Genomic DNA, 12,931 nt, shown 5'->3' with positions numbered 1-12,931 from the left:
AGTCATGTCAATCATCATTACAAGCCTATATAAGCAGCTCTCATTGCACCGTCCCAGCCTCCATTCTTCCGGCATCCCTCCACCTCCCCTTCCCCTCTTCTGTTTCTGTTATTCTCCCTCTAGGTAATATCGCAATGGGGGGTCGAACTCTGCGCTCAAACCGAGCCTTAAGTTAGAGCTTCCATTAAGGACAGCAAGCCAAGTTTGTTTACCATTGCCCATCAGGACTAGATGGGCAGGCGAACTTGTGAAGTGTTATTGATAGAAATAGTGTCACAATTGAGATATAAAACCATAATTATAAGAAAAAAGTTGCAAAAGTAAGATATAAAGTCACAATTACGATACACAATTTGTGATTGAGAGATATAAAACAATAATTATATGAAAGAAGTTGCGATAAGATGTTAGTAAGATGTAAAGTCAGAATTAGGATTTGTAATTTAGAGAAATAAAGTTTATATAAATTTATTATTAAGAGATACAACGTCACACTCTAAAAAATGCTGGGCTGTTTCAACCCAATTTTGGGTCAAATACGAACTAAACCTATTGTTGGGTTAAAAATTTTGTATAAAATTGATCTCAGCAGTTGGGTTAGTCCATATTTGACACAAAGTTATTTTGAAACAACCCAGCATTTTTTAGAGTGCACAGCTGTGAGATATACTCTGTAGTACGCGGCACACTAGTTTTACATTCTGGACACAGCAGCTGTTTTGCATCGAAAAACAAACATGGGTGTACTCTGAGTTTATCGGCAACACAGCTGACCAGCATCACACTTACTGCCTGGGGGAGTCTATCTCTCTCTTATCATGAAGAATATATCAGTGTTTCACTGAAAAGTGAAGAACATTCTCATGAAAGAATTTGTCAAGACTGAATTTGTGCTGAACATTATCCCACAGTATGCAGATCAAAGCCTCAAACACAAGAGTAAGCATTTGTTCTTGGCAAGAACATACCTTAAACTTCCCTTTTTCTTTCTATGTGGCTCTGCCAGACTTTGCACATCGAAACACATTTCTCCATCAACATTCTTCCTAAATCTCCCAAATATACACACTTTCCACACTTTATTTAACTAGATTTCCCACACGGTGACCCAACCTTGTTTCCTCCAGCCACAAAACCACACACTCTCACTTAAAGGAGAAGTCCACTTCCAGAACAAAAACTGACAGATGATACTCACCCCTTGTCATCCAAGATGTTCATGTCTTTCTATCTTCACCCGTAAAGAAATTTTTTTGAGGGAAACATTTCAGGATTTTTCTCCATATAATGGACTGGCATGGTGCCCCAATTTTGAACTTTCAAAATGCAGTTTAAATGCGGCTTCAAACGATCCCAAATGCGGTTGTAAAGGATCCCAGCCAAGGAAGAAGGGCCTTATCTAGCGAAACAATCTGTTATTTTCATAAAAATAATACAATTTATACTTTTTCTTGTCTCGCTCTCCCTGAACTGTTTTTTTTTTTTTTCCAGTTCATGACAGTTAGAGTATGTCGAAAAATTCCCATCTGATGTTCTCCCTCAACTTCAAAATCACCTTATATCGCTGATTTACCTTTTTTGTTAAGGGTGTTTGATCTTCTTCGCATGTTCACTTTGCATAGACTGGGTCTGTACTTCTGCAGCGATGTAGGACGATTTTGAAATCATTTTTGAAGTTAAGGGAGAAAATACGATTGGAGTTTTTCGGCATACCCTAAATGTCTTGAACCATAATACACAGAGCTCAGGGAGAGCAAGACAAGACGAGCATCTGAGATTAAAAAGTATTTAAATTGTATTATTTCAATGAAAATAACCGATCGTTTCGATAAGACCCTTCTTCGGTTGGGATCGTTTACAACCGCATTTGGGATCGTATGAAGCCGCATTTAAACTGCATTTTGGAAGTTCAAAATCGGGGCACCATGCCAGTCCATTATATGGAGAAAAATCCTGAAATGTTTCCCTCAACAAACATAATTTCTTTACAGCTGAAGAAATCTGTATTTCTTCTTATCTGTAAATTTTTGTTCTGGAAGTGGACTTCTACTTTAATATCACACACTTTCTGAATACCACTGCACACATTTGTGCTTACAAGCACAGAAAGAAGACGTGTTTCCCCCAATCCACTTCCCTCCATTTCCTGCAGTTCCTTTTCTTCACCCATGATAAGCAGAATTCCCCTGAGACCACCCACCCCTTGACTCATTATTTTGGCGCCCATGATTGTTAACTCTTTCCTGTCCCTCGAAAACAAAGCCACTGTTAAAAGAGTAAACTTCACAATGAGGACAATAGGCTCAAGAATCTGTTTAATGTTTTTTAAACCCACCCTTGTTGGTATTTTTGGTAAAGAGGACTGGAGGAGCAACCCTAAGATAAAAAAAAAAAAAAATGGAGATCTTTGGAAGAGTGTCATCCATATGAATGTAAGTGAAAACAACTGTCTCATTTATGACTTTTTTTATTCTTCAAAGGAATTTAGGAAATACATTATTATATTTAAAAGTGATGTTTTTTTTTATTATTTTATTTTTTATTTTTTTGTACATTTATATTACAGTCAAGCCGATTTAGTCAAAACATTCAGTTCCAATTAAACAGTAAAATCTGTTAAAGAAAACAAGACACACAAGTATGACCTACATCAGTTAGCCAGAGATCGTTTTAACCCTGTGTTTGGATAAAACTGTAGGGCGGGTGGGAATTATGGGCTCGCTTTGGGAGTGGGAGTACAGAAAGCTCTATTTTAGGTTGCTGTGGCCTGAGAAATGAACCACAGACCGGTTTGTGAGGGTCTGGGTCAGTGATACTTGAGCAAAACCATGTCAGTGGAGAAAGATCATGTGCAGTTTGTGGTATGAGAAACACTGGTTCAAATTTTGTTGAAGCTGTGTATACATTTAGTAAATGGAATTTCTAATGGAAACATTCACTTTTAGGTCTGTTTCACAACAGGAGCCTAAGTTGCAACAGCAGGTTCATGTTGTGCTTTCACACTGTGTTTCTGCCAAGTAACAAAACTCCATACAGAAGACAAAACAATTTTTAGCTTACTACACTGAGTAGATTTTTTTAAATTAATTGCCATAAAATCTTACTATATTGTAATCAATAATTAGATGTGGATGATTAAACAATTTGCTCATTTTTTTTTTCAAATTATCTATATTTTGTAATGAGTTGCAATTTATCGCAGTAACTTTAAACATAATATCAACAAAACGCTGAATAAAATTAATCAAGTACTTTACATGTACTTTAGTATGTTAGTCAACACGTCAAAATAAATGTACTTCTTTAAAGCACAAAACAAAAGATTACAAAAATGTATTTCGAAGTAAAACTTTTAATTTGCCATTATTACAAAGTGTACTTAAGTATATTTAAATAGTCATGATAGTGTACTCTCTTTAAGCACACTTAACTGGCCTTCTATTTAATTAATATTATATTGTAAGTAAAATTTAGATGTACTTTTAAGATTTGTAGTAGACTACAAGTGCACATTCAAAACATAATACTTAAAAGCACTAGTACATATAGGGTTTACTAAAGAAGCAACAAAGTTCTTAATGAAGGTATCAGACTATAAATCCCTTTTAAGTTCTAACCAAACGTTTATTTTAAAGGGAAAACCACTGAGTTTCCCACAGGGCTGTCCTACTTGAGCAGATGTTTCTTGAACTGCAAAACTAGCAATCACAATAGGATCCAACAGCAAAACTGACTTGGAGACATCTTAATTTATGGCTCCAGAGCACCAGACAAAACATCTGTCATATCTCGAATTATCATCTTCCTTTGGAAGGGCGTAAATCAGGGCAAGAGGATACCACAGGAAAAACTAAATTGCCTATGTCTGCAGACATTGTATTACAATTTACACTATAAAGAGTGAATTATCATGATTTATTACAGCGGTAAACCACTCCAGTCTTCGCATTACAGTGATTTCACTAATGTTTAGCTAAGTTAGCCCCAGTTGGCCCCTGCCCTATGCTAGCCAAGTAACTTACATTGAAGCAAATGTGAATGCTAACGAACCTTTCTCTCCAGGTATTATTACAGGTATTAAGTACCGTGGTATTCTTTGACAAATGTTTGACTACCATTTAAATACAATACTGTACTGTCGCATACCACAGTACTTTTTGCTGCACCCCTAATTATGTGAAAGAAAATTTTACACCTGACCTCTTGGTAAACCTATGACGCCTTTTTTTTAAAGAGAGTCTTTGTGATTGAGTGAACGCTATCAGATGTACTAGCATATGATGCACTTTACTTTAATTCATGCTTTCTGGACACACACCTCTGAGGGTTCAGCCAAGGTTTAAACCCATTTGGGGTCATGTGGATATACAGTATGTATGAGGCAAAAGGGAAAATGTTAAATATAAACACAAAAAAAACAAAAACAGGGAAAATGACAATGAAAAGATAATAGGTATTATATATTTAATTATAAGTCATTTGGACAGATTTTCTCTAGCTGAATGATCCTGCCAAGACTCAAATAATAAGGTCATTCCATGTCTCATTAATACGAGAACAGACTCGCAAGTCTCCATCTCAGCCATTCCAGGAAAACATGATGTGTTTGAATTTTACATCATCGGAAGATCACACTTTTCCACTGCCTTCACCGGCCTTACAAGCACACAGCTTGTGTTTTTACAAAGGTTCTCTGTGTGCTACATCACTCAAAGCAATGGGAGAAACAGCTACCATATTATGAGGCCTGACAGGAGGGAACATTATAACATAGGCTAGGTGTGCACCAGGAATTAATACCAATGCTTGACAGCAAAACAAAATCCAGTAAGACAGGTTGTATAATAGATAAAAGATAAGCTGGGCAGGATGTTTATTCTCTATTTATTACATATTTACAGCTTCAAAACAGATTTTATACAAAGTTGGAGTTTTGTGGCTTAAGGTTAGTGTTAAGGCCTTCTGTAAGTGTGCGTAATCCTAAAAAGTTAATAAACTAAATTAGCAGATATGCAAATTACATTTTTTTTCTTCAGACCAAATATATCACAAAATTCTGATGGTTATTTTTTTCAGGGGCGTATATAAAGAGGCAGTTAAAATTCTTTCTGTTTCAAAACCTAGTTAGTCACAAACCTGCCTCCTTCCTTAAGGTGCGATTAATTCAAAACACCCAATCAAGTGGGTTCCTATTTAAATGACTTGATATCCCCCACAAAATTTTGCGTAATGTACCTTTAGGCAGCATTCCAAATGTCATGGAACCTTAAAGCTGATCAATTTGGAACTATTTTCAAGGCACAATATACTTGAATTAAAGCTGGAGTCTGTACATTTTGCCTCTTTGTCCCCATCTCTGTTTGAAACCTGCAGTTGCAGTAATTTGTGCAATTATCATCTTTACGGGTGTTGTGCATCGGCACGGGTCCTCAGCGCAGATAATGTTTTGAGGTGTATGTGTGGCTGTCAGGCACAGCACTGGTGTGGATACTGTACTTAGGAATCACAGATTCTATGTCTTGTAAAGAGTTTTTACCGGATATTGCCATCTGAACAAGTAAGTAACATGTCTGTTACTATTGTTCTGACCAACTGAGGGGGGAAAAAAAAGCATTAGAATAAATCACACTACCAATAGTGATTAAATCTATCACTAAGATGAATGAAAAAAAAATAATAATAAATTAACCAAATAAAAGTTACAAACTGCAACTTTAAAGAACATAACAATTTGTGAATATCAAGTGAACTTTTTTAACAGATTCTTTTCGGTATTGAATGAAATATAAGTTATAATCATAATTTCTCCCACCCCATCGACTATTTTTACAGAGCTTGTCACAATGCATTGTGTGTGCAATTGTGGGAAAAGCCTAGGCGATTTTTACTTTGTACTTTAAAGATAACTGTCAGATTTTTCATATTATTTACAATTTTGATCTGAGCACCCATGTGAAAGCCAATTGGAAGCAAATCTATTCATGAATCAGAAAACTTAGCTAAAGCAGAGATCCTGTAAGAAATCCCATCCAGATATGACATCTGAGATTGCAGTATTATTTTGTTGAGTCGAGTACTTTTGTAAAGTAACCTACTGTAATTACTTATTACTAGGGTGTTCTGGGTGACCTTCAGTAATCTCCACATGCAGACATTCCCACCTCTGTTAATGAGGTGATTTGAAAAAAAGGGAAACTGATATTGTAACTAATTTTTAATTAACAAAATAGACTATAACCTGTAATGCAACTGTTTTGAATATTCATGGACACATATATGTATATGACACCATAAATCTACAAGAACTATGCATGGATGCTTGCTCATGGTCCTTATGCCACCCCCTTGTTACAGTATTTTATTTTCTACTTCCCCTGAATTAAAGAGCTTTTAGATTTCCAATAAATTACACAAAGATTATTATATTGATATTGTATAAAGCCAGAAGACTTATATGGAGTACTTTTATGGTCACTTTTCTTTTTTCACTTTTCAGATCTTAATATCTACTGGTCACCATAAACTTTCATTAAAAGAACAACAGTATCATTATTTAAAAAATCTTTTGTGTTCCACTGAAGAAAGATACACATATGGGTTTGAAATGACATGAAGGTGAATAAATAAGAATAAATATTTACACATTTTTGGATGAACAATTCCTTTAAACTTCTATATATTTTAATTAAATGACAGGTGCTCTTGCATTTGTGGCAGTGATCACTATTACATATGATATCTGACCCATATATTTGTCCAGAGTTTAAATTGGGCCGGAGCTGTCCGGGGCTGAGCCCCAGCTGCAGGACTGCAGGACTCGTCATTAACACTTCATTAACACAAGTAACCCGATTAAAACATCACTAACCAAAACTAACTAGACAATCACGAAAACGTAAGTATTATTCAGGGGTTTTTTTACATTTAGAGCAGTAGTGTAGTGCAGGGTATAGTGCAGGGTATACCCACTTCTTTATCAGTGGGCTTTGCGTATACCCACTTCTGAATCCCCTCTGACACGCATTATGGACTTTTCACAAGCCTGTGATGACATTTCAACGGTCATCATCATCATAAATCCTTTAAAGTTTTTTTATTTTTTGATTTTTTAAAATATGTATGTACATTTATAGCACTATACTTTGTATTATATCACCTTTTCATCAAGTTACAAAAAAAACTAGTTAACACTATGCAAGGCTGTTTCTAATGCCACGTCTATGGAAGGGATGGTAAATTCGTTCTCTCTTCTGACTGCCGATATCAGTCTCTTTCAATTTTTTTCTTTTGACTGAAAGTCGTGAAAACACCATAGTGTAGTTTTTGTTTTGCTATTTGAGAAAATGGGAATGCAAAAAATATATTTGTGGTACTCTCCCATTCACTGCTCTCGGATTTTACCCAACTATGACAACTTCCACTATTGAGAAACATGGAAATGTGAGAAAGGTCCATTCAGTAGTGTCCTGCATTAGCCAAAATCACGACAGTCCACCACATGAATAGCTAATTCAATCACATGTGAATAAATGCAAATATTCCATAAGAACACCCAGTAAAGACAGAGTGATGCGGTCTGGACCCTGCTTCCTTTGAAATATGCTTACACAATACGCAAACATGTCAGGAGAGGTGTGCAGACTGGTAAAATAATAATTAATTATGGATTACCAATTTGAATCAGTACATTATAAAGAAAACAATGCAAATGGTTTCTTTAAACCAGTGAACCCCTGTAAACTTTTCAGTCCAAGGATTCAGTAAACAAATGCGTTCATCTCTACAGAGAAAACCTGAAAGTTTTCATTAGAGATTGCGGAGAATCACGTGCAGATGTAAGTAAGTTATTCTTTTCAGCTTGTATTTGGGGCATATACTCACTTCTCCAGGCACCACTACACCACTAATTTTTTATATTTAAATTACAGTTAATTAAGCAACGTCACACGTTTTCACCATCACAACTGTTCAGTAGTTCAAGTTCAATAACTTTAGGTCACTTACATTTTAGACGCAGTATTGCAGACTGCTTTTGTTCTATTTTAGCAGCAAAAATAATTTCAAAGAAAGACAGCAAAACCACAGCGCATCTCGACTCATTGCTGAATAATTCATTGTTTTGAACAAACCGGTCAAGTCAAAGTTTCATTACCCCATGCACAAACATCTGATAAATCAGTAGTTTGAACGAATCGCTGAACGACTCACTCATTACACACTTGCCATCACCTACTGGCATTTTAATTTTGTTTACAAGTACCATTTTCCCCCATAATTTATTGTGTATATTCAAAATAAATACTTAAAACAATCACATAATATTATTTCATTAATTTCAATTTTTTTTTTCAGTGTAAATTATTTTATTAGCTAACATATAGATAACAATATTTATATTATTGCAATATAATTTATAGATTAAATGTAAGAATTTAAAAAAAAAGATGACATATTAATGAAGTTAGGGGGGAAATGCCCTCTGTACAGGTAAAAAAAAATGCCCTTGAATTAAATATAAAAAACATGCAGATTTATATGTCACAGCTGATAGAAAAAAGATGAGAATATTGCTTCAGAATAAATCATATTTGCAAAAAAAAAATAAAAAAATAAAAAAAATAAATGAATTATATATGACGAGTTTGGTTCCAAAACACTATAAATCAATTTTGATTAATTAGAGTAAAAATGGGTTTTCTTTACCAAGAAAGTGTCAAGATGAGAATCCTTATTTTCTGTTTCAAACTTTCACATAGCATCATTAGGTTATAATAACATTAAAAATTCAAATCCAGATTTAGATCAAAACTTCAGGAGCTCAGTCAAAATTTTAGAAGCACCTTCTAATCAGTAATCAAAAAATCTGATCAAAAATTAGCCTTCCCATTATGAGGTGATATTTGACTCCTTAAAGTGAATTAGAGGGGGATTTTGTTTTTGATTTTTCGCATTTTTTAACTTTATTAAAAGTATGTCAACTTTTATGTCAATTTTTTAAAATATATTTTATAAGCTTTTTAAATTTCTAATTAAAACAACAAAATGAGAATAAGTTACCAATCAAATGAAATCAGTATTAACAAAATTAATTTGTACAGAGGTGGCACAGAAGAACACAAAAGTGGCTTGTATTTGAATAGTCGCTGTGTTTGAATAGAGATGTACAGTAGCTCAGTTGTGACTTTGTTTCGACGAAATAGAGCAAAATTCCATTATAATCAAGGAAGCTCTCTACACTGCACAGTGAATCTCTTATTTACACTCTCTCTACACTTTGTTTATGAAAGGATTCACCAGATATTACTGTGGTACATTAGTCAACGTTGAAAACTAGGATGCGGGGTGTACTGAAAGCGCTGCCTTTACTGTTTACAATGCGTGAAATTGTGCGCTGTGATTGGCTGAGCGGATGTATCGCATTTTTGCCGGGACTGGCGTTTGTCGCGGTTTGGCAAAATAGGGAGAAAACATGACAGAATAACACGGCGGACATCGCATATTGCGTAAAATTAAAAACTGTCTTTTCAATACCGACCAGAAACAATACTGATTTTGGCAGGAACTCAATTTTGTAAAAAAAAATAAATAAATAAATAAGTAAAAAAAAAAGCGTTTATCGCGTTTTGGATATATATATATATAGTATATATAGGAAGCTTGACACCATATAGAACCCCCCCCACACACACACACATAACAAATCCCAATTTAACCCCTGGGTAAGTCCATCCTACTTTCTTACATCTTCAGTTACACTGTGTTCTCTTTACTTTTTCCACAACATGCTCAAGCAGAGGGGATACCAAGTTTTCTAAGTGTGATGGTATGTGGGATTTTTTTTTTTCAAATGGTCTTGCTTTCTGCAGTGATGTGAATTTGTTAAGTAAGTTCTTCTTTTCTCTTTACATTATTCAACTAGGTCGAAGTCATACATAGAAGAGCTTTCTCTCATGAGAATGACCCTCAGCGTGTTTCCTCTCTCAGTCATCATTTACTCTCTCTCTTCCTCTCACTCATCTATGTAAACTTTCCATTAAAAATGAACAGACTGATGCTTGCCTTCTCAATCTTTACGACTATTTTCTACATTTTAGATAATAGTACACTTCTAATGGTAACAGTGGAAGCAAACTAGAAGTATGGGAATTCTGATGCATACTGTACCTTCTATATATATATATATATATATATATATATATATATATAAACACACACACACACACACATATATATATATATATACACACCAATCCATAGAATTATTGAAAAATAATGCACAACTGCCCGTCGTTAAGTATTCCTTACATATTTACAGTGTAATACAGTGTACAGTGTACATATACAGTGTACATTTACACATATACAGTGTACATATATACATATGTAAAGGTTAATAATTTTCATTATTTTGCCAAAATGCGTCTACAAAACTTTATTCATTCATTCATTCATTTTTTTAATCCTTGAGCAAAATTTGTCTGCAAAACTTATTTTAGCCCTTCAAGCAATGCAACAGTCTTTAGAGAAGGCTTTTATGATGATAATTCCAAACATATATTCAGATTTGTATGAGTGTACAAATTTGTGACTGGTAGTGCAGACATGCACATTTTGTGGAAAAGCATACCTCCTCATTTCACATCCCTTTTAATGGCCTTAAGATGAACACCAAGGAAAGAGTTGAATGCTCTTTGATTACACTTGCAGAAGTAACAACCCAGCCGCCACATGTCACGTGAGGAACTTTAATGCTTGTGGTTAAGAGAAAAAATCAAAGCTCTTGCTTTTCAAACAGAGGATATTCTGTCGATGGCCCTTCCTGCCTCTCTTTGTGATAATTTGGGGTTAAAACAGTCTAAGTAGTAATTTTACCAGCACATGTCTGTTATAGTGTATCTGCAATAGCTCACTTCAGCCACTGTGGACTAACTGAGATTTAGGGTTACAGATAGTTCGGAGGACATATGGGTCAAAATTAAATGATTATGATAGCAGGAGTAACCAAACGACTAACTTCTTTAATTTCCTCTCAAAAAAATAAAAAAATAAAATAAAATATAAATAAATAAAAAATCTTGAATTTTATAACAAGCTTTGCAATTTTGTTTAAAGTTGCTAAATACCAGGGGTAGTCCTTAGAGGGAGTCTGGTAAATTTCTAAAAGAGCAACAACCCTAAAACTGGTCAGAACTAAACAATAAAGGCAAGACTTTATAAATAACTAAATGACATTTACAAATATTATTAAAACAAGCCCTAACAGGACATTAAAGTAAACTAATGCAGTCTGAAGAGTCATAATAATAAATGTTACACTTCAGTACTATTCTAAAATGTCTAGTTATTCATGTTAAGAAGTTAATATAAACTATTACCTAAATGTCAATATAAACACATGTAAGTCATTGGACTTAAATTTCTCACGATTATCAAGTCCATTTGAGTACCATATAGGCTACATGGATTCATATACTGTACGTTATTAAATCGAATGTCTTGCGTTTTTCATTTGACTATGCAGTCGAATCTGAAAATATTTTTATTGAAAGACCCTGAGGAAAAAATGTATAGATAAATAAAACGAGACATACCTCCATCCTCAAACACGTTTATCCCGTTGATCTTCTGTATCCAGCGAAGTATCGAGATGCGTCTCTATGCTCTTCAGTCTGACAGCAGCTTCACTGTACTTTCTGTTTCTTTAGTCAGCAACACCCAGATCTGCGAGCACTTCAAAAACACAAACGACAAAGGAAGAGAAACCGTGTAGTGTTGAGAAGGCGAATGAGCTGCGCGACACTGTCCTTCTGCCTTCCCGTTCACTAATGTCAGTATTATAAAACTCAAAGCCGGACAGTTATGTGAGTCATGAACAATTATGACAAACAAACTGGCTGTGTCACAAAACCTAGTACACTGCCTTCAAGCTCTTAGCCACTATTTGGCCAGTTTAAACTTTTAGTTTGAATATTGATGCCATCCGTGTGAGCATCAGGCGCGAAGTGTTTTATACTTCATATGCGCGTTATCGCTTAAAAATACTGCAAAAAAAAAAAAAATTTCAAAATGTGCATGAATACGTAAAGAGAGCGGGTCAAAACACTTTGGCTTTCTCATTGCATAAATGAGAGAGAGCGTGCATATACACATATAACACACATACCACATGTCCAGGTTTGCCTGTAATACTGTGACATAATTACGAAAAAAAAAACATACTACAGTAAATATATATATATATATATATATATATATGTATATATATATATATATATATATATATGATTTTGTAATGTCTAAAATCTAAATGAAGAACACTTGAGAATGGTACATGAGCAATTAAGTAATCCTTTGCAGCAATCTAGTGCCTGTAGTTCAAATTGCATGTAGTTGAAATGTTATTTCGATTTATTTCGACACTGATGGAGACTGGCAGACCTGCAGCGAGCCCACGGCACAGATGGTGGGCTAAGGGTGAGCAGATGGGCTGCCAGAAGACAGCGGTGGCGGGATATGACTAAAATAATAAAATAAAAGCAGAAATTCATCACTGCTTTGGACTGAATAACTTCTATAGCTTTAATAAGAAGACATTTCTTACTTGAATGCTGCTTTTAAATGCTCTAGCGTGAAGATAAACATGGCGAATTGTGTGCGGTTTACTCAGGGCGGGTCCTCTGCTAATGCATCAGTGTTCATCAACAGTCGTGGGCGGGGCTTGTAAAATGTGATGTCACATTTTGCTGATTCTGCGAATGGCTTGTTCTGAGAAACTTCTTGTGATTTATGGGGTTTAAAAATAAAGGAGCAAGGGATTTTTTTATTATTATAGGGTTGTTGTGTACACACACTGCCAACACACATTTATGTTTAAACAACAAATAAAACTGAGTTTTGCATAATAGGTGCCCTTTTAACTATGGTAACTTTT

At 34.8% G+C, this 12,931-nt stretch overlaps 1 protein-coding gene across 1 annotated transcript in view; it reads right to left on the bottom strand.

Annotated features, from left to right (window-relative positions):
- zgc:153184 (uncharacterized protein LOC751652 homolog) overlaps positions 1 to 11,855 on the bottom strand; it is a 33,146-nt gene extending 21,291 nt beyond the window's left edge. Inside the window, exon 1 of the mRNA XM_051128639.1 lies at positions 11,592 to 11,855. Within this exon, the coding sequence (XP_050984596.1) occupies positions 11,592 to 11,597 (6 nt within the window). The 5' untranslated portion in view covers positions 11,598 to 11,855. The remainder of the gene's footprint in view (positions 1 to 11,591) is intronic.
- Positions 11,856 to 12,931: the final 1,076 nt, after the last annotated feature.

Source organism: Labeo rohita, chromosome 15, assembly GCF_022985175.1.
Source record: "Labeo rohita strain BAU-BD-2019 chromosome 15, IGBB_LRoh.1.0, whole genome shotgun sequence".
NCBI lineage: Eukaryota > Metazoa > Chordata > Actinopteri > Cypriniformes > Cyprinidae > Labeo > Labeo rohita.
This window is presented reverse-complemented; position numbering and strand designations above follow the sequence as displayed.